Source organism: Mus musculus, chromosome 5 (assembly GCF_000001635.26).
Source record: "Mus musculus strain C57BL/6J chromosome 5, GRCm38.p6 C57BL/6J".
NCBI classification, from domain to species: domain Eukaryota; kingdom Metazoa; phylum Chordata; class Mammalia; order Rodentia; family Muridae; genus Mus; species Mus musculus.
This window is the reverse complement of record NC_000071.6, coordinates 90,975,056-91,000,944: the sequence shown is the minus strand read 5'-3', so window position 1 is coordinate 91,000,944 and position 25,889 is coordinate 90,975,056. Positions and strand designations below refer to the sequence as shown.

The 25,889-nt window shown below is 40.5% G+C and overlaps 1 protein-coding gene across 11 annotated transcripts in view; it reads right to left on the bottom strand.

The window, feature by feature from the left end:
• The window catches only part of Mthfd2l (methylenetetrahydrofolate dehydrogenase (NADP+ dependent) 2-like), a 90,496-nt gene that overhangs the window by 20,424 nt on the left and 44,183 nt on the right, over window positions 1-25,889 (bottom strand). For 5 of the 11 annotated variants that reach the window (XM_006535178.4, XM_030254757.1, XM_006535176.4 and 2 more), the window contains one exon: window positions 326-451. The exons of 4 other annotated variants lie outside the window; for them this stretch is intronic. In XM_006535178.4, the coding sequence (XP_006535241.1) occupies window positions 326-451 (126 nt within the window). Of the gene's footprint in view, window positions 1-325; window positions 452-24,107; window positions 24,261-25,889 lie in introns of all 11 variants that reach the window. 2 more of the 11 variants (XR_001784735.2, XR_003955692.1) reach the window with 1 other exon arrangement.

Below are 25,889 nucleotides of genomic sequence, written 5' to 3'. Positions count from 1 at the left end.
TCTCTCTCTCTCTCTCTCTCTCATTAAAAATGAGAGCTCATTGGTTGAGTGCTTGCCTGGCATGTGGAAGCCTTAAGTTCAGTCTCACAGAAGAGACATCGAGAAAAGTATATGTCAGATCTAGAAGGCTGAAAGCATAGAAGAGAAGAGAATGAGGATTGGCAGAGAAAGGAAAGATTGCGTACGTGTGGTTGTCTTCCCTCACATGGAGAAGCGATGAATAACAATACCGCCCTTAGCACTGTCCTCAGCAGGGACAGTTTCTGAAAGCACAAAAGTCAGAATCCAGCTTCCCTCTTACTTATCACGAGGTTTGGATTCTTACCTTCAAAGTCCACATCTCCAACTAACTTGGTCTTTCCCGTCACAGGATCTTGTATATAGTTGATACCCACATCAATTACTGCCGCACCTTCTCTGACCATGTCAGCTGTAATCAACCTGGGAATACCTGTGAGCAAAACAGTTGTAAGACACTTAAATAGTTATGTGTTGGTCCATGTTTGAAGAGTATATAAGTAAACCCTTTGCAAATAAGAGACTGGTTTCACTCTGAGTATTGATCAATAGGCAGAAGGACAAAATGACTGAGGGAGCTCCTCCAGCTTTTGAGGAGCAGCTGGCCTGGAGCTGTTCTCCGTCCTCACAGATTGCTTACCCGGCCTCTCCATCTAAGTATTGGTTTGAGCAGCGCGCTTGTGTTTAACACAAAGTCATAGACATGACATAGGTTCCCACTGTTTCAGAGTAAAGAGAAAGCAACATGGGAGTTGGAAAGGAGGAAATGAAAGCGGGAAGGAAAACTCATAGCCCTAACTCCTACTCTCCAGTGTGATGTAAGCAGCCAGCTCCACACAGAAATGTCAGCTTTCGTTGTTTTCTGGCTTCCTTTGATCACCATGTCTACATAGACTCTGAAAGATGCAAGCTATAGTACCTGTCCTCATTCTTCTCCATTCTGAATGAAACGAGGGATCTGTAGAGACAATATGCCACCGTCTGTGATCTAGAGCTAGTTTCAAATTTTAGCGCACGCCTGGTGGTACTGGCCAACCCTGATAACACTGCAGGGTTGTTCTGCTTTGCTTTATGAGTGACGCTTGAGCTGGCTCCAAACATTGCACTAACAAAACAATGAACCATCACGCCTTACACTGTGTGTGTGTTGACTGAGTTCAGCTAGGCGGATGCTCAGACTTGACACTTGATGGTTATACAATCAGAGTCAAGTAAATTCTGACTGAAGTCATCTGAAGACATGTGTGAGGGTCTGAGGCTGACAACCAAGCATGCAGAAGACAGAAAGTAGATGTCACCAACCTCTGGAGGTGAGAATCCTGAGACTAGCTTTTCAGTTCTTTTACATTCTCTCAGTGAAGAAGTGACAGAGCCCACTCAGATTCAAGAGCCCCTCCTAGTGGGAAGCTACTTGAAGAACATGTGACATTCTTCACTCTACAGTGCTCTTGTGGATGGAGGGCTGATGAGTGATTTACTCATATCCATTGTGTGTCCCTTGCTGGTAGTTCATTAGCACAATAAATTTAATAGAATGGTATTTATTCTATAAAAATTCTATCTATTCCTTGGTTAAAAAACTTTCTAGCCTCCAAAGTGTCCATTTGAGCATTCCAAATGGCTTGAATGTTACCTTGTGAAATACAGTTCTTGGCACAGGTTGGATTTTCAAGCCTATAGAATGGTCAGTGCTAATATAGATGCAGCTGCTGCAGAGGCACCAGCATTTGAGATGTATCTTCCCTACTTCCCAAGCTGGGATACAGACTCCATCCTTTATCAGTCCTAAAGTACCCACTCACCAGATTTCTCTCAGTCTCTATAGTCAGTCAGGTATTAATTCCTCTTTACTCTTTGCACAGGAAAATGGGACATACACTGGTTACAGCTTCAGAGGACTTTCTCAAATGAAAGCTATTGGCATTCCTTCTAGGCTCTGTCCCACAATTACCTGGCAATAGCCAGGTGTGCCTGACTCACTATAAAGGGGCTGCTTGCTCCCTCTCTTGCTCTCCTCTCTTCTCTTCTCTTCTCTTCTCTTCTCTTCTCTTCTCTTCTCTTCTCTTCTCTTCTCTTCTCTTCTCTTCTCTTCTCTTCTCGCTCTTGCCCCTTACTCTTTTCCCCCCTCTCTCCCCATTCCCCATTGCCCTCTCTCTCCATGTATTCAGGGTCACCTCTACTCCTCCTCTCCCTCCCCTCTCCTCCTCCTCCTCCTCCTCCTCCTCCTCCTCCTCCTCTTCTTCTTCTTCTTCTTCTTCCTCCTCCTCCTCCTCCTCCTCCTTCTTCCTCTCTCTCTCTCTCTCTCTCTCTCTCTCTCTCTCTCTCTCTCTCTCTCTCTCTCTCCCTTTCTCTGTCTCTACTACCCCCTCAACTCCCTGTCCTGTGGCTGGTATTTCAGGGAGAAGGGATGACTCAGCATGGGCTCACAAGGCACCCCTTCACCCACATCATACTGTACCTCCACCAAACATATCCCTGCTTTCTCTTCCATTTTATAAAACACAACAAAAGCCAAAATTGTGGAATAATTATTAAGTTATTAAACAGTTTTTGTTCCCTTAAGTCAAGATTGAAATCTATGTTTAAATACTATGATATCTCTCAGGCAATATCACATTGGCAATGGACAATAACCACATTTTTTAAAGCACAAGGAAATTTGAAATTCATTTTTTCACATTTTTTATTAGGTATTTAGCTCATTTACATTTCCAATGCTATACCAAAAGTCCCCCATACCCACCCACCCCCACTCCCCTACCCACCCACTCCCCATTTTTGGCCCTGGCGTTCCCCTGTACTGGGGCATATAAAGTTTGTGTATCCAATGGGCCTCTCTTTCCAGTGATGGCCGACTAGGCCATCTTTTGATACATATGCAGCTAGAGTCAAGAGCTCCGGGGTACTGGTTAGTTCATAATGTTGTTCCACCTATAGGGTTGCAGATCCCTTTAGCTCCTTGGGTACTTTCTCTAGCTCCTCCATTGGGAGCCCTGTGATCCATCCATTAGCTGACTGTGAGCATCCACTTCTGTGTTTGCTAGGCCCCGGCATAGTCTCACAAGAGACAGCTACATCTGGGTCCTTTCGATAACATCTTGCTAGTATATGCAATGGTCTCAGCGTTTGGATGCTGATTATGGGGTGGATTCCTGGATATGGCAGTCTCTACATGGTCCATCCTTTCATCTAAGCTCCAAACTTTGTCTTTGTAACTCCTTCCATGGGTGTTTTGTTCCCAATTCTAAGGAGGGGCATAGTGTCCACACTTCAGTCTTCATTCTTCTTGAGTTTCGTGTGTTTAGCAAATTGTATATTATATCTTGGGTATCCTAGGTTTGGGGCTAATATCCACTTATCAGTGAGTACATATTGTGTGAGTTCCTTTGTGATTGGGTTACCTCACTCAGGATGATGCCCTCCAGGTCCATCCATTTGCCTAGGAATTTCATAAATTCATTCTTTTTAATAGCTGAGTAGTACTCCATTGTGTAGATGTACCACATTTTCTGTATCCATTCCTCTGTTGAGGGGCATCTGGGTTCTTTCCAGCTTCTGGCTACTATAAATAAGGCTGCTATGAACATAGTGGAGCATGTGGCCTTATTACCAGTTGAGGCATCTTCTGGATATATGCCCAGGAGAGGTATTGCTGGATCCTCCGGTAGTACTATGTCCAATTTTCTGAGGAACCGCCAGACTGATTTACAGAGTGGTTGTACAAGCCTGCAATCCCACCAACAATGGAGGAGTGTTCCTCTTTCTCCACATCCACGCCAGCATCTGCTGTCGCCTGAATTTTTTATCTTAGCCATTCTGACTGGTGTGTGGTGGAATCTCAGGGTTGTTTTGATTTGCATTTCCCTGATGATTAAGGATGTTGAACATTTTTTCAGGTGCTTCTCTGCCATTCAGTATTCCTCGGGTGAGAATTCTTTGTTCAGTTCTGAGCCCCATTTTTTAATGGGGTTATTTAATGGGATTTTCTGAAGTCCACCTTCTTGAGTTCTTTATATATGTTGGATATTAGTCCCCTATCTGATTGAGGATAGGTAAAGATCCTTTCCCAATCTGTTGGTGGTCTTTTCGTCTTATTGACAGTGTCTTTTGCCTTGCAGAAACTTTGGAGTTTCATTAGGTCCCATTTGTCAATTCTCGATCTTACAGCACAAGCTATTGCTGTTCTGTTCAGGAATTTTTCCCCTGTGCCCATATCTTCAAGGCTTTTCCCCACTTTCTCCTCTATAAGTTTCAGTGTCTCTGGTTTTATGTGAAGTTCCTTGATCCACTTAGATTTGACCTTAGTACAAGGAGATAAGTATGGATCGATTCGCATTCTTCTACATGATAACAACCAGTTGTGCCAGCACCAATTGTTGAAAATGCTGTCTTTCTTCCACTGGATGGTTTTAGCTCCCTTGTCGAAGATCAAGTGACCATAGGTGTGTGGGTTCATTTCTGGGTCTTCAATTCTATTCCATTGGTCTACTTGTCTGTCTCTATACCAGTACCATGCAGTTTTTATCACAATTGCTCTGTAGTAAAGCTTTAGGTCTGGCATGGTGATTCGGCCAGAAGTTCTTTTATCCTTGAGAAGACTTTTTGCTATCCTAGGTTTTTTGTTATTCCAGACAAATTTGCAAATTGCTCCTTCCAATTCGTTGAAGAATTGAGTTGGAATTTTGATGGGGATTGCATTGAATCTGTAGATTGCTTTTGGCAAGATAGCCATTTTTACAATGTTTATCCTGCCAATCCATGAGCATGGGAGATCTTTCCATCTTCTGAGATCTTCTTTAATTTCTTTCTTCAGAGATTTGAAGTTTTTATCATACAGATCTTTCACCTCCTTAGTTAGAGTCACGCCAAGATATTTTATATTATTTGTGACTATTGAGAAGGGTGTTGTTTCCCTAATTTCTTTCTCAGCCTGTTTATTCTTTGTATAGAGAAAGGCCATTGACTTGTTTGAGTTTATTTATATCCAGCTACTTCACCGAAGCTGTTTATCAGGTTTAGGAGTTCTCTGGTAGAATTTTTAGGGTCACTTATATATACTATCATATCATCTGCAAAAAGTGATATTTTGACTTCCTCTTTTCCAATTTGTATCCCCTTGATCTCCTTTTGTTGTCGAATTGCTCTGGCTAATACTTCAAGTATTATGTTGAAAAGGTAGGGAGAAAGTGGGCAGCCTTGTCTAGTCTCTGATTTTAGTGGGATTGCTTCCAGCTTCTCTCCATTTACTTTGATGTTGGCTACTGGTTTTCTGTAGATTCCTTTTATCATGTTTAGGTATGGGCCTTGAATTCCTGATCTTTCCAAAACTTTTATCATGAATGGGTGTTGAATCTTGTCAAATGATTTTCTGCATCTAACGAGATGATCATGTGGTTTTTGTCTTTGAGTTTGTTTATATAATGGATTACATTGATGGATTTTCGTATATTAAACCATCCCTGCATCCCTGGAATAAAACCTACTTGGTCAGGATGGATGATTGCTTTAATGTGTTCTTGGATTCGGTTAGCAAGAATTTTATTGAGGATTTTTGCATCGATATTCATAAGAGAAATTGGTCTGAAGTTCTCTATCTTTGTTGGGTCTTTCTGTGGTTTAGGTATCAGAGTAATAGTGGCTTCATAAAATGAGTTGGGTAGAGTACCTTCTACTTCTATTTTGTGAAATAGTTTGTGCAGAACTGGAATTAGATCTTCTTTGAAGGTCTGATAGAACTCTGCACTAAACCCGTCTGGTCCTGGGCTTTTTTTGGCTGGGAGACTATTAATAACTGCTTCTATTTCTTTAGGTGATATGGGACTGTTTAGATGGTCAACTTGATCCTGATTCAACTTTGGTACCTGGTATCTGTCCAGAAATTTGTCCATTTCGTCCAGGTTTTCCAGTTTTGTTGAGTATAGCCTTTTGTAGAAGGATCTGATGGTGTTTTGGATTTCTTCAGGATCTGTTGTTATGTCTCCCTTTTCAGTTCTGATTTTGTTAATTAGGATTTTGTCCCTGTGCCCTCTAGTGAGTCTAGCTAAGGGTTTATCTATCTTGTTGATTTTCTCAAAGAACTAACTCCTCGTTTGGTTAATTTTTTGAATAGTTCTTCTTGTTTCCACTTGGTTGATTTCACCCCTGAGTTTGATTATTTCCCGCCGTCTACTCCTCTTGGGTGAATTTGCTTCCTTTTTTTCTAGAGCTTTTAGATGCGTTGTCAAGCTGCTAGTATGTGCTCTCTCCCGTTTCTTCTTGGAGGCACTCAGAGCTATGAGTTTCCCTTTTAGAAATGCTTTCATTGTGTCCCATAGGTTTGGGTATGTTGTGGCTTCATTTTCATTAAACTCTAAAAAGTCTTTAATTTCTTTCTTTATTCCTTCCTTGACCAAGGTATCATTGAGAAGAGTGTTGTTCAGTTTCCACGTGAATGTTGGCTTTCCATTATTTATGTTGTTATTGAAGATCAGTCTTAGGCCATGGTGGTCTGATAGGATACATGGGACAATTTCAATATTTTTGTATCTGTTGAGGCCTGTTTTGTGACCAATTATATGGTCAATTTTGGAGAAGGTCCCGTGAGGTCCTGAGAAGAAGGTATATCCTTTTGTTTTAGGATAAAATGTTCTGTAGATATCTGTCAGGTCCATTTGTTTCATAACTTCTGTTAGTTTCACTGTGTCCCTGTTTAGTTTCTGTTTCCACGATCTGTCCATTGATGAAAGTGGTGTGTTGAAGTCTCCCACTATTATTGTGTGAGGTGCAACATGTGCTTTGAGCTTTACTAAAGTGTCTTTAATGAATGTGGCTGCCCTTGCATTTGGTGCGTAGATATTCAGAATTGAGAGTTCCTCTGGGAGGATTTTACCTTTGATGAGTATGAAGTGTCCCTCCTTGTCTTTTTTGATAACTTTGGGTTGGAAGTCAATTTTATCCGATATTAAAATGGCTACTCCAGCTTGTTTCTTCAGTCCATTTACTTGGAAAATTGTTTTCCAGCCTTTCACTCTGAGGTAGTGTCTGTCTTTTTCCCTGAGATGGGTTTCCCGTAAGCAGCAGAATGTTGGGTCCTGTTTGTGTAGCCAGTCTGTTAGTCTATGTCTTTTTATTGGGGAATTGAGTCCATTGATATTAAGAGATATTAAGGAAAAGTAATTGTTGCTTCCTTTTATTTTTGTTGTTAGAGTTGGCATTCTGTTCTTGTGGCTGTCTTCTTTTTGGTTTGTTGAGTGATTACTTTCTTGCTTGTTCTAGGGCGTGATTTCCGTTCTTGTATTGCTTCTTTTCTGTTATTATCCTTTGAAGGGCTGGATTCGTGGAAAGATATTGTGTGAATTTGGTTTTGTCGTGGAATACTTTGGTTTCTCCATCTATGGTAATTGAGAGTTTGGCCAGGTATAGTAGCCTGGGCTGGCATTTGTGTTCTCTTAGTGTCTGTATAACATCTGTCCAGGTTCTTCTGGCTTTCATAGTCTCTGGTGAAAAGTCTGGTGTAATTCTGATAGGCCTTCCTTTATATGTTACTTGACCTTTCTCCCTTACTGCTTTTAATATTCTATCTTTATTTAGTGCATTTGTTGTTCTGATTATTATGTGTCGGGAGGAATTTCTTTTCTGGTCCAGTCTATTTGGAGTTCTGTAGGCTTCTTGTATGGTCATGGGCATCTCTTTCTTTATGTTTGGGAAGTTTTCTTCTATTATTTTGTTGAAGATATTAGCTGGCCCTTTAAGTTGAAAATCTTCATTCTCATCAATTCCTATTATCCGTAGGTTTGGTCTTCTCATTGTGTCCTGGATTACCTGGATGTTTTGAGTTAGAATCCTTTTGCATTTCGTATTTTCTTTGACTGTTGTGTCGATGTTCTCTATGGAATCTTCTGCATCTGAGATTCTCTCTTCCATTTCTTGTATTCTGTTGCTGATGCTCCCATCTATGGTTCCCGATCTCTTTCCTAGGGTTTCTATCTCCAGCGTTGCCTTGCTTTGGGTTTTCTTTATTGTGTCTACTTCCCTTTTTAGTTCTAGTATGGTTTTGTTCATTTCCATTACCTGTTTGGATGTGTTTTCCTGTTTTTCTTTAATGACTTCTACCTGTTTGGCTGTGTTTTCCTGCTTTTCTTTAAGGGCCTGTAACTCTTTAGCAGTGCTCTCCTGTAATTCTTTAAGTGACTTATGAAAGTCCTTCTTGATGTCCTCTATCATCATCATGAGAAATGTTTATAAATCTGTGTCTAGATTTTCGGTTGTGTTGGGGTGCCCAGGACTAGGTGGGGTGGGAGTGCTGCGTTCTGATGATGGTGAGTGGTCTTGATTTCTGTTAGTAGGATTCGTATGTTTGCCTTTCGCCATCTGGTAATCTCTGAAGCTAGCTGTTTTAGTTGTCACTGTTAAGAGCTTGTTCTTCAGGTGACTCTGTTAGCCTCTATAAGCAGACCTGGAGGGTAGCACTCTCCTTAGTTTCAGTGGGCAGAGTATTCTCTGCAGGCAAGCTCTCTTCTTGCAGGGAAGGTACCCAGATATCTGGTGTTCGAACCAGACTCCTGGCAGAAGTTGTGTTCCACTCACTAGAGGCCTTAGGATCCCGTGTGGAATCCTGTGTGGGCCCTTGCGGGTGTCAGGCGACTCCACTGGCAAGGTAGCCCGGGGCTCGGGTAGAGCGGAAGGGGCTTGTGCCCCAGATCAGGCCGGGGTAGCCTGCTTCCCTATGTACTGCAGTCTCAGGTTCCGCGTGATTGGATTGGGGCAGGCGCTGTGTTTCACTCACCAGGGGTCTTAGGATCCCGTGGGGAGTCCTGTGTGGACCCTTGCAGGTGTTGGGCAAGACTCCGCTGGCAAGGTAGCCCGGGGCTCGAGTGGAGCGGAAGGGCTGAAATTCATTTTTAATTCCCAGAAATATTACAAAATAGAAAAATAATTATGTCTTTTTTTCTAATAAAGGCATTTATCTGTATGCCCACTGTAGAATGTTGAATAATATTGAAAAGCTTAAGGCCAAAATAAAAATAATATTTTATACCACCCAAAAATAACAGTATTAACATTTTCATTTCTTTCCTTTCTAGTATCTTAAAAATATTTATTAGATATAAAATATGATGCCTAAATTTCATCATTAAAATTAAACTGATTCTTTTCCTATTTCATCAATTATTTAAAACTTAAAAATTAGACTAAATAAATCATAATATGAGTAACTATTATTCCTGAATTGTTTCCAATTTTTGTATTACTAGGTCATGTAGTAATGGCCACTAGTATTCGGGAAACCATGGATACATTTTGCTGTATCAAACTTCCTGAAAATTTTCACTGGATCTTTGAAAAGAACACAAGTATATGTAAGTTGGCTAAAAGTACTACTGAAACATCTATAGCTGGTTAAACAGTAAATCCCCAAACAACTGACAGGTGTGCCTACCACAATATCCACAGAAGCCTACTCAGTCCTTTGTGTAAAGTATTTGTCAGCATCTCCTTCACATTTTATCAAGAATTTAGACCCACACACTGGTGTTGTGATAATGAGTTCTTCTCTCTTCTCTTGCTTTACTTTCCATTTTATTCTGCCTGGTCTGATGTCAGGGGTGGGGCTGATCCTTGCACAGATCTTACTACCTCTGGAACCAAGTCACAGCCAAGAGAACAAGCTCAAGCTAGCCATCAGGAACACATAAGTTCTGTGGCCGAAGATGAGTGATTTCAGTTGAAGCCAATCTAGACTGATCAGCTTCCAGCCAAACACAAGTTTGTGGCAGATACCTGAGCTGCCCTGGTAACAGGCAGGAGAAATGGGTCAAAGCCACCACCAACCACTGAACCACAGACTCTCAAAAGCTGTTCATAAAATTGTGTTGCTTAGGCACCTAGGCTTTGAGACATTTTATTATCAATACCTGCTGGGCTATGTTTAAAAATGACGCACAGTTGGCTATAATAGCAAGCAGGCTATGACTTTGGAATGATAGATTCTAAGTACCAAGAAGAATTTGAAAGACAAAGAATGTATAATTCTCAATAGGTGCTGAGCATGGTGAACTATGGTGTGGTACTTCCACTTCATGTTTCAGGAGAATTTTCTTGGTAAAGCTGCTTACATCTAACCCTGATCCAGAACAGGGTTCCTCACATTTTCCCACCATGACGCCTGTCACCCAAGAAATTTCTACATGATCGTGGGTAAATAAGTATAAAATAGGCAAACAGATCAACTACTTACTGACATAAATGATAAAGATTTATCTTAAAAGAAATCTTTGGTATACATATAATTCCATTTTATTAAAAATAAAACTATGTTTGCATACTGAGGTGCTTGTACCTATTCATTTTTACATAAAGAATTAAATGCTGACTGGTTATTTGATACTTCAGACTGTAAAACATATTTAAACATCTTTCAAAGCTCATTGATATTTGCTTTGTTTTGGATGTTTAGTTGTTTGTTTGAGACAGGGTCTTACTGTGTAGTTCCACCTGTCCTAGAACTCACTGTGAAGACCAGGCTGGCCTCGAACTCACAGAGGTCTTCTTGCCTCTGCTTCCTGAGTGCAGGAATTAAAGGTGTGGTCGACCATGCCTGGCCTGGTATTTTGATTTTATGGTTTTTCAGTGGTGAGAATTCTACCACACATACACACATAGGACAAAAATGAAAGAAATCTGTTTAGAGTCATTTAAGCAAATGATGGAAATTAGGTCATAACCCTAAGCCAAAACTAAGTTAACAGGCTTTTTTTTATGAAACTCAAGCCATCAACTTTCACACCAATTTTAAAAGTCAAACATTTGTATTATAATACAATCCCAAGAAACACTAATTTGGTAATTTCATGATGGACAATATTAAAAGTCTTTATGTAATTAAACCATTATCTTCCCTTTCTTTCCTTAACCCCCTCCCTCCCACATCCCTCCCTCAGGTCATTACTCTCTCTGTTCCTTTCTGAGACAGGGTCTCCTTGCACCCGAAACTGGCCTCAAACTCACAATATATTCTGTGATCTAAGACAGCTCAGAAGCCATGAGCGCCTCCGGCTCTTCAGCTGTTCGTCGGGGCAAAGACCTGTCAACAGCTTCCTAACTGTGATGGATCTTACATTAAGTCTGCATTACTCTTTCTTCTCACTGATCTGAATTTGAGGTTTATATTGTCTTCTATGAATTAAAACCATTTCAGGAAGGTTTTATTATCAATTATTTGAGATAATTTTATTCTTAGTAGAAATAAATTTACTGACAACAGTGATGACTACCAGTTTTGGTTGTAGCTCCAGGCACACAATAGAGGAAAGTTCACATCCAGGGAACGTGTGTGACAATAGGAGCCTCTAAACTGACCCTTGGAGCTAAATTCAGGAAGTCTTTCTGAATCTGAATTTTTTTTTAAATGCTTTAGAAAAAACTTTGGCACAGTCAGCAAAACATTTTGAATAATTCACCCTGTCTATGTTGTTTTGTCTGTAAAATTTCTGCAGCCCTTACTGTCTCTGGGCGACTACAGTCTAGTCAACTTTTTAGTCAAGAAGCCAGCCACATACCCTCAGACCTAGTTTACTAACTTCTGTCAAGAAAAATATCTTCAAAAAATTAAAATGACCTTAAAAGAGCTTTTTGTTAATGACTTTAAAATGCAGTCTCACTTAAGGACCAGTAATTAAGTTTTAGCCCAAATCTAGTCAGAACTTGTGGAAGAATTAGGAATACTTTTAGACATTATAATTTTAAGATCTTATACTTTTCATTGTTGTACTGAAATATTTAAAACAGGATGCTCACTAGAAAAGGATGTTTGTTTGACTCAGTTTGGTAGGGCCAAAGTCAAGGATCAAGCAGGAAACACTGTGTTGGCCTTTAGTGAGGACCTAACAGCACATGGAATCACATCATGGCAAGTGGGGATGCGGGAAAAGGAGGTGAATCACATTTCAAACAGGAGTATATTGTGTGATTTTTTTTTGAGGACATGTAAATAAATGTCCACTCATCCCGTATAGCAGTGAGAGACCAAAGAAATAGTTCTACCTATCCAAAGCAGTGGGCTTATCAGTTTAATCATATTGCTTACAAGAGTATGGGTGAGGAGCTATCTACAGAAGCATGCGTGACCTGGAAGCAGTTGCATCACCAGCACCATCATGGATGATGAGTCAGAACAGCTGCATCCCTGAATCTCCCTGCATGACTTGTAGGCATCCTGGCTCGCCAGAAATTCTCTTTTCTGACAAATCATTACTGCTTATAGAAGCTTGTGGAACTCTGAGAATCCTGTAAGTTTTAGGAATTTCCTGAAACGTGTAAGTTGTTTATTTCCTGAACCTTGCCAGTTTTGGTTAGTTTCTGACTCTTTTTTTTTCTCCTTAAAATATTTTTTTTAATTTAAAAAATTTTGTCATCCAATATGTTTTCCTATTCTTTTTCCTTCTCCCAAATCCTAATGAGCCTCTTTTTCAAGATGGAATGTTTCAAGTTGAAAGAAACTGCCACACAACAGGAAAAGAAAGGGAACTAGCATCAACGGGTCTTGCTCCTTTGATTAAATCTGCCTAGTGCTGCCAACTGGTCACCCTAATCTCCTTAGGAAGCCTGCCCCGAGGGACCTAAGAACCTGCTCCTGTGCTCTGCTTTACTTTTTAAAAATTAACTTAGATGATCATATTCAGAAAGAAAGGTATTGTGATAAAAAGTATGGCTTACTATTCATATAATATGTGTGGAATGATGATGTCTGATTGATTGGTAGACCATCAATAGATGCTTATATAGAATTGCACGAATGCAGGTACTATAGCTGTCTAATCAGGGGCTGCAATTTGCCATTCTATCATTCTTTACATGTAAAACAAAGCAATCCACCCCATCCTTTAAACGAAATGTACCGAATAAAATAGGCTAACAGTACCCAAAGCTGCAGGCGCCACTCCACACTGCAGGAGCTGAGGTTCACAGTATAAAGCACTTAACACCAGCCTTTACCACTGGTGTCAAGTGTGATGTTACATCTCATTAGACACAATGCTAAGTGGGTATTTTCACACACCAATGTGACAGGTTCAGAACTGTGTTCACACATCCATGCACACACAAAATAAAGTCTCCTCCCCATATCCCCTCCCATCACAGCCATCTTCAAGTGTTTATGAAAGGGCCCAGTCCGGGGATCCTGATAAAAGGAAGTGCTGTATTTACACATCACTTTAATGAGCAGAGTTCAAAGAGCTCTGTAAACATTACCTAATTAAAACCCACAACGATTCAGTGAAGCAAGCGAGCTTTACCCATTATCGTCATTCGCAGAAGCTACATTTTGAAGTACTGAGAAGCTAAATGATTTCTTGGTTTCACAATGTTGAGTCAGAGGTGCGGCTGGGAACGAGACCAGAGCTCCTATTCATATATAAAACTAGCACCGCAGAAATGCATGTTCAGGTGGATCACTCCTGCGGGTGGAAGTCGTCCTCCTACTTCAACAGTGAGAGTAAGCGCAATGGAATTTGTATGGATACACGGCTCCTCCTTCTAAATCCATAATTTCAAAGGTGTCACTCTGTCAGGGAAGCCAAGAGAGAAAGGAGATGATACCAGAGCAGGCAGAAAACAGAGAGGGAAAGAAAGAGGCAGATGACAAGTTGTCAGAAAGGCCCTACTTCCTCCAGCTAGGCTCCTGTCCTAAAGTTTCCAGACCCTCTCAGACTAGAACCACCAGCTTGGAACTCAATGTTCAACACTCAGAGCCATTCAGACTGAAACTATAGCACTAGCTAAATAGAATCCCTACGAACAGTGGGACTATTCCTTCCTAAGTATCCTCCTACTCTTCCTAGGACATCTCACTGAGTGCTGAGTTAGAGGACAGCCACACAGCACATCCTATGCTCTCTGATGTTCTTTCTCTATGGTTTTTACTTCCTAACTGTTTACATGTATGGCTACGACATGCCAGAATAATCATGTCCCCAATAAAGGCAACATCTGTGGATATCAGGATAGGGACACATTTGTTTACAGAGCTAAGAATAATGATATGTAGTACATTACATCAGCTTGAAATACAGAATTTTGGTGGGGTTTAGAAATTCACAGGAGAGCTATTAAGTAGTCTCATTAGCTTCTGCCTCAAATACTTCCCCTGTAAAGCTAATGAGATACAATCTTCTCTTTTCTTCCTGTAAGCAAATCTTACTCTGCACAAAAGGGTACTGCAGCATTTTCGGATTTGGATATGGACATAGCGTGGAGGCTGGTGAGCTAAATATGCAAAGGCTTATATTGTCAAATACAATTTCATATGTGGAACACAGAAGTCAAATGGGGTGGGTTTCAAACACTTCAAACTCTTTATTTTGTGCTCTTGTGTGTACACTGTGTGCAAGTGTGCTTACACAGTGTCATACACATAGGGGCCAGAGGACAATCTCAAGTATCATTCCTCAGTTGCTGACCACCATTTGTTTGTTTGAGACAGGGTCTCTTACGGGCCTGGAACCGGTCAAGTAGGATCTCCCAAGCTCCAGCTTCACAATGTAGAATAACATGGTGTGATGGTCTGAATATGTTTGGCCAGGGGAGTGGCATTATTAGGAGGCGTGGCCTTGTTGGAGTGAGTATGTCAATGTGGGCGTGGGCTTTAAGACCCTTGTACTGTCCTAGCTGCCTGGAAGCCAGTCTTCTCCTGTTTGCCTTAGGAACAAGATGTAGAATTTTCAGCTCTTCCATTACCGTACCTGCCTGGATGCTGCCATGTTCCTGCCTTGATGATAACTGACTAAACCTCTGAACCTGTAAGCCAGCCCCAATTAAATGTTGTCCTTAAGAGAGTTGCCTTGGTCATGGTGTCTGTTCATAGCAGTAAAACCCTAACAAAGACACATGGGTTCTGGAGAAGGAATCAGAGCCTCATGGTACAAAATAAGTTTTTTTTTTTTGTTGTTGTTGTTTTGGTTTTTTTGGAATGAGATAATTTCTTAGCCTCTGTTTTTTTTTTTTTCCTTAAACTTACTTTTGAAATGGATTTATTTTTATTTTACGTGTATTGGTATTGTGTGCCCCATATATGCACTGCCATGGAGGCCAGAAGAGGGCATCAGATCTCTGAAGTTACAGATGGGTGTTATTCACCGAGTGCTGGTCCAGAGCAAGAGCACCCTTGCCTAAGTGTGGCTAAACACTAAGCCACCTTTCCAGCCCCTGCAAATTTTGTTTAAAAGGAAAATGGTGTCTGGATTAATAGTATAAAACAGTCAAAGGAGTGAGATATATAAACTGAAAGGAGATGACGGGGCTAGAATAGGACAGCAACCATCCCAAAGCTGCTCCTCTCCTCCCCCCCCCCCCCCCACCGCATGCATCCCAGCCCAAGGTGAAAGCCAAGCAACCAAGTCTCTGTTTTAGAGATAGACTCCCAAAGACCAGGTAATTTAATTAACACATTCAGATAAAGTGGATATTTAGGTGCAAACTAGTTTGACAATTCTAGTCACCTTCTTCATATGCAGCATAGGTATCTCCTTGTTCCTCCACCTTTAATAATTAAAAGCAGCAGTTATGCATTTCATGTTCTATGGCTCATGCAAGCAATGTAATCAAAAACTCAAAGAAAGAACTTATTCCCTAGACTCAGAATTTTAAAAGCCCAGGATGGAAGGACTCAACTCAATCTAGAAGACAAGAAGAGGAAATAGGAGATAAGTAGAATAAGAGAAGAGGTGAACTCTTAGACCTCAGAGGTTCCAAGAGAAAGTCTGAGGAACCTGGCATGTCTTAGAGAACTAGCAAGACTGTCACACTTCATTTGGGAAATGTAGAAGTGAAGGCCCCTTTTCCATCTCTTAGAGGTGGGAAAGTGGTATGATCCCAAATAATTTAAAGACTATAAATCCAGCTTAGACATCTGCCTAAGATACTTTCAGAGAGTCTACCAGTATATCATAGATGTCATAGGATTAGCAGAAAACATGAAGCAACTGAACATGAAGATGCTGTAATAACAGAAGTGAGAGCATACCAGCAGACACATGGACAGTGAGCGAGTCAATGAACAGGAGAAGGACGTGTGCGTACAAACATGTTCATGAAAATTGAATATTTCTACTATGTCTTCATATTTAGATTCAATCTTAGGAAAAACAAAGGCAGATTTTAAGTAGGTTAAACTCTGGTTTTTACTACTTCAGAATGAATTTTGGGAGAGGGTTGGGTTGTGGTTTGAGACTGTCCCCCAAGGATTCATGGGCTAAAAGTTTGTTAAGAGGTTAGAAAAGGAAGAAGTTGGGCCACTTAATCTCCCACTTTTTTTGTCCCTTCATATGATTTTTTCCCCCACATGTTTCTGCCATTTTATACTGTCTGAAGTGGTGTCTTTATCAGTGTCAATATTGAACTAAGACTTTCCGTCTCCAAATCTATGAACCAAACACAGTTTCTTTATAAAGTATCTACTATCAGGTAGCTTGTTATGGCATCTAAACATGAAATAATTCATAAAACACTCCATCTGGGAGCCATCAGTTTTTAAAAGAATAGTAACAATATACCAGAGCTTGCCACATAGGACAACACATACAGTAAATGTATGTGTTCTTTGGATAAAAATTATGTTATCTATGGACTAACACAAAAAACTAATGTTTCATTAGAGGTCTAATTATTTCCATCTCACCTTCCCTCCAGCACATGAGGATTCCTGCCAAGGCATGTGTCAGCACTTTGCATACAAAAGGTCCACTCTGAATCTGGGCCTGGCTATCGGAGTCAATTGAGAGTAGAAGAAGGCAGAGATTGCACTGCCAACATTTCCTGCCTCATTCTCTGGTGCTTCTGTTGTCACTGTAAGGAGCATCACATTTGCGTGCACACTAGGACCATGATCAGAATGGGCCACATGGAGAATGGATGCAGGGCTTCACACAAGCCTTGACAATAGCCAAGTCCAGAAATGACTCATAACCTAAAAGCAAGCCAATCAATTCATAAATATATGAATGAACCAATCTGAGATAAATTGAGGCCAGCCTATAACGTCAGTTTCCTGCCAAACTACAGACTCATGAGTAATAATAATAATAATAATAATAATAATAAATAAGGGCTGTTCTTTTAATATACTGAGGTCTCACATGATCAGGCCAACAACAATAGTACCATGAGAATATATATGTCTTACAGTTAGTCATAACTAAAATACTTGTAAACATTTGACACATACTACATACATTTAAAAATATGTTATATATGTGCAGTGAATTATCTTTTCAACTGATATCCAACAGCTCCATTCCACAAACAAAATAATAATTGTTATTATCACTTCAAATCACTATACACCATGACTTCTCACTCATGGTATCCAATAAATCTATTTTCTTAGTCTGAAAACTCAGTAATGTGGATAAATATTATATAAATGTATACACATAACAGAGATATAACTCAGAAAGCATAGAATTAAAAATAGGAAGCCCCATATCACTGCCACTCGAGTTCAACTTAATGTTTATACTTCAAAATGGTAAAGACTCTTGTTACACTCACTACCCCTGAAACTATAAGGATTGTGCAGACAAAGCCTTTCTCGCAGGCAGCCGTCATCCTCGTCCCCTCAGCAGTCTCTTGGACGTTCTCTGAATCTTCCAACCTTTCTTCTCAGCTTTTCTACCTTATAGACTCATAAAACACAAAGTACACATCAAAACCTTCGCAGTGGCTCTCTCCACATGGCCATAGCCGGCCTCTCTCTTTCTACCTTCTCTCCTTCCTCCCTTCCTTTCTACAGTAAAGTTCTAAAACCATAAAAAAAAAGCAAAAAAAAAAAAAAAAAAAAAAAAAAACAACAAAACAAAACAAAAAAAAACATTGCAGTGGCTTTAAGATATTTGGATAAAATATGAAAATCATATGCATGTGAGATATGAATTATTTAGAATGATATAGTCCTTAGATTGGCAATTTGAATATATAGCTTTCATGGTTGTATCAATATAATGATTATATATTCTTTAAGCCTCAGATTAAATTATAAAATCAATTTGTTTTTTGAGTATCAATTACACTTCATTTTTAGCATAGATGATCATGTCTGAAAATAAAGTCACCCAGCATGGACATATATCTCACTACTTTACATCTTTGTACTAGATAGACCAATAACAATGTTAGACAGAAGTTATAAGTACATTCCATCTTTTATAAGACACAGGATATTCTAAAGGGAGGTAAAACATTCTATCCTGCAGGGAAGTGCCTTAAAGCAACTCAAAAGCTTCACGAAGTCCCTGGAACTGAGCAGAATCACCAGGCCTCTCTAGTCCCTGGTATATAAAAGCTACAAGGACCCTCAGAGAAAGCAGGCTGCCTGGAAGAGGTTTTCTCTAACCTTTTGAGTTGCAAATTGTGTAGTGTGCTGCAGGTTCCAGCTTTTGTGGATGGTCTTTTGGTCCTGCAGTTGTCTGAGTCATGCCTTGCCCAATAAGTAACCCTTCACCTATAATCCTTTAAGTAACCTCAATCAAATTCACTGGACTAGAAAGTTGGGAGTTAGTAATACCCTTACTTGGGTTCTTTGACAGAACTTCGTCTGGGATATGTATGAGGTCCCTTTATACTCACAGTTTGCTGAAAAATAGTTATCAGGAACTTGTGATATATGGCTTCTACGATTAGGAAGACTTTGTAAAATTCGTATTTTGGTTTGGGTTGCTAACATAGAAAATTACATAAATGATTTTACAATGATAGACTGATCCTGGATTTATGGAATAAACCCCATTTTAGTCATGATGCTTTATCATTTAATGTAGTGGGTTAAATTTGGATTGTTTTTTTTTTTTTAAACTACTTTACTGAAGTGTGACTGACATATAAAAAACTGTACCTATTTAATGTAAACAGCTTAATGGGCTTGAAGGTAAGCCTACATTCACGAAGCCATTAGCAGAATTAATGCTAAAAAATATCCATCATCTACAAAGTTCTTCCTCCCACCTTTTAAATTTAATCTCATGTCGTTTCTTTTAAAGGGATAAGAACACTTAGCATAAAACCTATCTTCTTAGTAAGATTTTAACTATGCAACAGAGTACTATTAATGATGGGCACGGTGATAAACAAGTCTCTGGGGATTTATTCATCACGTGTAACTGAAACTTTACAACACTCAAGACACTGCCGCTTTCCCTCTCATCCCAGCCGTGGAAACTCTCATTCTAACATGAGTCTGTGAGTTTGGGTAATTTAGCTTTCTCATATAATCATGTCCTATTTGTCAGTCCATGTTTGTTTTATTTCACTATAAATACTGCCTTCTAGATTTATGGTCACAAATAGTTGGATTTTTATATGTGTGAGAGAGATATACTTGTGTGCATGCTTATGTGTGCACATGTACATGGAGTCAGAAGTGATGTAGGGCCCCTTCTTCAGTCACTTTCACCCTAGTTGTTGAGTCAGGGTCTCAGTGAACTGGGTTCTCTTGAGTTGGGTAGTCTGGCTTGACAGAGAGCTAGAGGTCCTCCTCTTTCTGACCAGTTCCAGGGTTGCATATTTGTGCCCTTGTACTCATGTTGTGTGTGTGTGGTGGGGATTCGAGCTCAGGTCATACTTGCACAGCAAATAATTCACCAGCTCAGCCAATATCTCCCCAATATCAATTTTCTTTCTCTTTATGGATGATTAATGTTTTATTTTAGATTACATTTTATCTATCCATCGACCTATCAGTGAATGGATAAATAAGTGAACATTTAATGTTCATGTCTCGACTTCTGATGTTCAAATGAGCAACTGAATATGGATAATTCAAGATATTGGTTTCTGTTGCTTTAGATGTGCACCTAGAGGCTAGATTGCTAGAACCCTTTTTGAGGAATAGAGCATTTTCCACGGTGCCTGCATTAGTTTTCCGTTCCAACAGTACAAGGATGCCTTTTGCTGTGCTGGCACGTATGACCTCTCTCATGGCAGCCATCCTCATAGGTATGCTATGATAGTGTAGCTTTGGTGTGTATTCCTCTGATGCTTAGCGATGTTGAGCGTTTTATGTATCTGTTGCTGCTCGCCTTTTCCTTTATGGAATAAAGGCCTGTGCAGTGCCACTGTCCAGTTTTAAGTCAGGTCTCCTCTCCCTGGGCCTGGCTTTGTTCTGTTTCTTGCTATTAGTTGTTTATTCAGTTTGGCCACGGACACTTTCTAAGATAAATTGATTTGCTAGTCATTCCCCAATTCTGTAAGCTGCCTCTCATTTTAAAAGCTGCTTCAAGGCTATGCTAAAGATTTGTCGCAAGCACTGGTGGGCAACACTTCAGTCACTGGCTTATCACTTTTCTGGATTTATGTCCATGAGTGCTCCTGCAACAAACGTCACAGCTGAGAATAACTGACTACAAACCCAGTGAAACCGTTTGCTGGCTGCCAGTCAGCACATGCCGGGAAGAAACACTCAGCGATGCCACACACTGCTAGCCCACACGACTGATGAGCTCATGTGCAGACAGGCTCACGTTCCTACCCTCACTAGGAAGTGCACTGGGAGTGTTTTCTCCTTCTTTAACTGAAGAGTCACCATTTACTCAGTTGTTTCTCCTCCTTCCCTCACCTTGAACTCTGCAGGTGCAAGCCCTGAGTCACAGCACTGATGCAATGCCATATTCACCCATCGTAACGCGGCATAGCCCCAAACAAGGAATTAAGAAGAATCCATGGCTGGGTGGGCTTGGAGAAGACTGTCTTCCCCTACAAAGACATCCTCATCTTCTAGAAGAGAAGCTTGAACCAAGGTAGGCCCCTGGCTTCTGAAGAGCTCATCACTGGGTTGCCTCCTGCTGACAGCAAGATTCTCCATCAGGCTGAAGAATCACAGTGATGAACAAATCATACCTGGCTGCTGAGGTCCCAGTACAGAGGAAGTCGCTTCAGGAATGTTCTATGGTGATTCTCAGTACTTCCTGTGTCATACCCCAAACGCTTCTTTACAGTTCTGGTCTTCTTTTCATTTATTTTGGTTTTTTTTTTTTTTTTTTTTTTTTTTTACCACAGCATTTTTGTTAGTTCTTCAATTTAATTTTTTATACATATAAATATATTCACAAATATTTTAAATTATTATATATAATAAAAATATGTTTTTGTTACAATAAATCCTGATGGAAATGGAACGCGGTGGGGGGTTGGGGGAAGGAGCTCTAGATACTGCTGATTTGAATATGAAGAGGTACAGTGGATTTTAGGGAGATGCTGTGATTTGTCTAATAAGCAGTAGAGTTAGAATTTAAGTATTTACCCCTTCCCAGAGCCTGTGCACATCCCTCTATACTAGTAAAGGTAACTGACAAATTTGAGATAAAGGAGGGGAGGAATTCTAAATGGAGAGGCACAGTCTAGTTAAAAAGGAGAAACTGGAAAATGAGAAACAGGGTATGGGAAGAAGGATGCTTTAGTGTGGCCACATTACAGTGGTGGTGGTGTTCTAAACTGCTGTGGCTCTGTGTGAACTCACTAGACTCCCAGGGTGCAGAAGCTGGAGACGGTGAGCAGACCGTAGCTCTGTCCTGCCCCTTGGGATTTCGGTGTCCAGGTATTTTTAAAATCACTAACCCTACTCCAAGGAGTGAGAAATACAGCAGAGAATAGAGTCTGAGATCCTAGGATGAGGATGGACGGTAATGTACCCAAGAATTGATGCGATGGGAGAAGTGCACACAGGAAGTGGGTGGCTCACCTTGTGGTAGCCAGGCAGATGACTCTTCCACGTCTGCACTGACCTGCCATTCTCCTTACTTTATATTATGTTGTCTTTCATGAAAAGTGTTGCCATAGAGGTGCTGAGGTCAGACTGAGGAGGTCATCACCCTGCGGGAGAGGGTGGCCTAGGGGACAAGGTGCCATCTTCAGCACTGCCAACACCTGAACCTACAAGTGGACACACCAGTGACTCAGCACTCCTCTGAGTTTACTCAAATGGGTGGAGAGACTTCGGGAAGTTCCAAAAAATAAATTGCTGTCCTATCTGAATAATAATTCTAAGGAGTTTTACAAACTTACTCTACCCTTCAGTTTCCTTCTAGAGCCACATAGAAGAGGGCCCAAGGACCTCTTCTATTCAGCAGATGCTGTGTGTGTTGTGCATCGGACGCTGTGTGTGCCATGTCAGGGGATACACGTTTATGTGCCCTAGTAGAGAGAACAGGTTAACCTCGGTGTCATCCCTCAGGGACTGTTTCCTTTCTGACACAAGGTCTTTTGTTATCCCACAGCTCACCCAACAGTCTAGGCTGGGTGGACAGTGGGCACCCAGGGACCTGCCTACCTTCTTTCCCAGCAGTGTGATTACAAGCACAGTCGATCATGCCTGGACATTTCCTGCATGGGTTCTGTGTAGCAAACCCAGATCTCTGTGTTTATAAGGCAAATCCTTTACTGAATGAACTCTCTTCATAGTTCTGTGCCCAATGTGATTCTAAGTATGTATCTATCAAGCTTTAAAAGACGAGAAGGAGAAGAAGAAAGGACAGTAATCAGGCCTACTCCTGCCATAGGAGAATGAAGATGGCAGACAACTACAAATAGGTTCAGAATGGTAGCTTCCCATAGACTTGAAGTTTAGTTTATCAGGATCTGATTTTCTAATTTGAGATTCTGACTAATTCCAAATATCAGTCTGGGAGCATATATTCAAGAGTTAAGTAACATACAGTTCGACCTCTCGGGTGAATACTACGGGAAACTGGAAGGCTGAGGTCAGTGTTAACGTAAGCTAATATTACTCATGCCTCGGGGTCACCACACAGTGATTTCTTCTTTTACTCATCTTCTGCAATCCCATTTCCAGAATTCATCACCAAATTCTCCACAGTCATCTATAGAAGGTTATCAGTCTTTCTGACACATAGCACACTCACCTGCCCCCCACACACATACACACTCTAGATGCAACTGTTTCCATATATGCTGATATTCTAGTTGTGACGCTGACCCAGCCCTCACTGCTCTAGCTACCTCTGCCATTAGGTCACTCTGTACCTATTTGATTCCCACTCCTAAATGTATTCGTTGGTTTCTCACACAGGATGCATGCTGTGGCCGTTCTAGTAATACTTTGTTGCTATTGTGTAGTTATATAGGCCCTTTTATAGTATAGATTCCTGGTTTCTGTCATTACCGCAGTTACTAATATCTCTATGTTTTATCCTTAAATTCTCCTCGTGACTATTAGCGAATGAAGTGGAAATGTAGCAATCATTTTTATTTGTCTCTCATAAAGTCTAAATGTTCTTCCCAGACAATTTCCCCTGACTAAGTACTTATTTCTTCGGGATGATCTCGGGGCCTGCATGGGAGGTAGTCCTGCAGCACTCAGAAAGCGTAATGTGCTTTCTGAAAAGAAATGGGAACAAGGAGTATGAATTGTTCTCTGTCTCTTCCCTCAAAATGTCTTTTTGCCATGGTGGCCTGTGGCCAAATTACTACTTCATAAAATAGAACTGGAGCCCTCTGGTGGTGAGAGGATCCTCCCAGGGAGATGGGCTGTAGGAGGAGCTAATCAAAAAGGCCTGAGCACAGGCCTTTTACCATGTTGGCCGCTCTGGGCTAATTATGGATAAGCTCAATTCTTCCTTTTCTAGACTTCTTTGTTTGCCTCTCCTTGCTTCTGTAACACCTTAGGCTGGATTCTGACCTCAGACTTTAAACAGAAGCCCACAGGAGAAGTTTGAGGATGCTGACCATGTCAGGTATAATGAACGACTTGTCACATATGTGTTGATTCAGTCACAAGAGACTGTCAGTGGATCTCACAAGAGGACTTGCTGCTTGTCATGATGACAAGACAAAACACAAGCTTGAATACCCGCTGAGAAAGTTTTCTCCACTAGGAAAAAAATCCATTCAATATTATGGTTGATAAACACAAACGTTGAGAAACATGGCTCACTGTTTACAAGTTATTAGCATTAAACACACTTTCAAAATATAAATTGTTGTGTATTACCAGTAACACGCAATGAAGCAGGAGAATGATCGAAGCTATCACTCAAGCGTTGGATATAATTATGACTATAAATAAGAAATAAACACTATATATACCAAGTAAGGAAAAAAACTACCTTGGATCCATTAAATGAAATCATAATAGCTTTTCTCTTTGCTTCTGCTCTTGGCTCTATAGTGACAGTTCTTGACATTCTGATGGAGGCTTTAAATGGGTGAGCTTGTCTACTGTTCTTTTCTCCATCCCTGGCTCACACCAAAGTCCACACCTTTGAGATCACAAATAAGGTATCTTATTTGTGTAAGTATTTCTTACGCTATCTTTCATAACAACGTACTACTATACAAACATAACCAAACAGTATATGCAATAAAATCCCAATATCTCCAGCTTGGACCATACCATGTACAGCCAGCAATCCCCCACCCCATGACTTTGTGGTTTGTTCTCTCTCTCTCTCTCTCTCTCTCTCTCTCTCTCTCTCTCTCTCTCTCTCCCTCCCTCCCTCCCTCCCTCCCTCTCCCTCCCCCCTCCTTGGAATGTTGTTCTCTGAGATGTGCTTCCTTGAATATTCTTTCACTGTACCTAGGGCACAGAATCCCAGACCATCATATGAAGAAGAGTTATAAAGGAACGTTATACTGTACTTTGCAAACTGTGTTTGGGGTCACTGAGAGCCCGGGGCGTGAGAGATGGGAGAATGCACGTGCATGCCCATGCCTGAGGGGGGCACATGGAGGGCACAGCCCTACTACAGCACAGTGAGAGTGAAGAACATCACCAGCAAAGACACCAGTAGAAAGTAGCAGGAGGGAAGGAGGCGGAAGAGAGAAGAAACAACACACCCAGGGCTTTCTCTCCCTTCCCTTCAGATTTCCTGTGGTACCAAACCTTGGCAGAAGCCAGTGGATAAAATATACAAGCCAGGCTGTCCACAGGACATAAAGACCAAAACAAGACAAGGCAGAGTGGATCTGGTAGGCAGATGAATGGCCAGGAATGAGACTCTACTCAATGGCCACTTCTTGGAAATTATTATCAGTGATTGATATCTAAAATGGTGTCGCATCGGTATTCTCTTCCTTCACTAAACCTCAGTGTGGCACTTCTCTTTATCTGACATGATTTTCGATTGATTGAGTGTTTGTGTGCTTTTTCCCACAAATGTTTTAACTTCTTCAATGATTGGGCTTCATCATGTTATTAAGTATCATAATCCTTACAATTTGTAACATCTTCTGTTGTGCAGTAAGAGTTCAATGATTATTAAGTGAGCAAATCCAATCTTCCCTCTGCTACCTGAAATTGTTCATGTTTGATTAAATCAGAAACATGCTGTAGACTCTCAATATTTCTAAGCAAATTAGTCACACATATGAGCTCTTTACTCTAGCCTTTTCTAGGATCTAAAATATCATTCTGGTCACTTTACTTACTCTATTAATTTAAACAGATCAATTTAAACATGTTATAATAAACACATACATATTATTTTGACATATTTCTTTCTTTGTTAAACTACAAAAGAACTTAATCTCAAAACTGAAAGAAAATAATGATATTTAGTGAGCACAACTCAATACACCGTGCTCTGTGCATGAGCATTCTTTAAAAGGTGGGTTACACAGAAGGAATGGAATACATTCTACACACAATGTAGTATTGTGCTTGTACACCATGATACTTGGTCTGTTAAATATTTTAACAAAGTTAAAAGAGAACACGAAATACTTATGCCTTTCAAAATACAGCAAGAATTAATTCTTAAAATTAGCAAAGATTTCTCTAAAATGCTTTTTTGTTTGCTTGCTTGTTTGTTTGGTTGATTGATTTGTTTGCTTGTTTGTTTGTTTGTTTGTTTAATTTCTTCTCCTAAGAACTTCAGTAACACGGAATT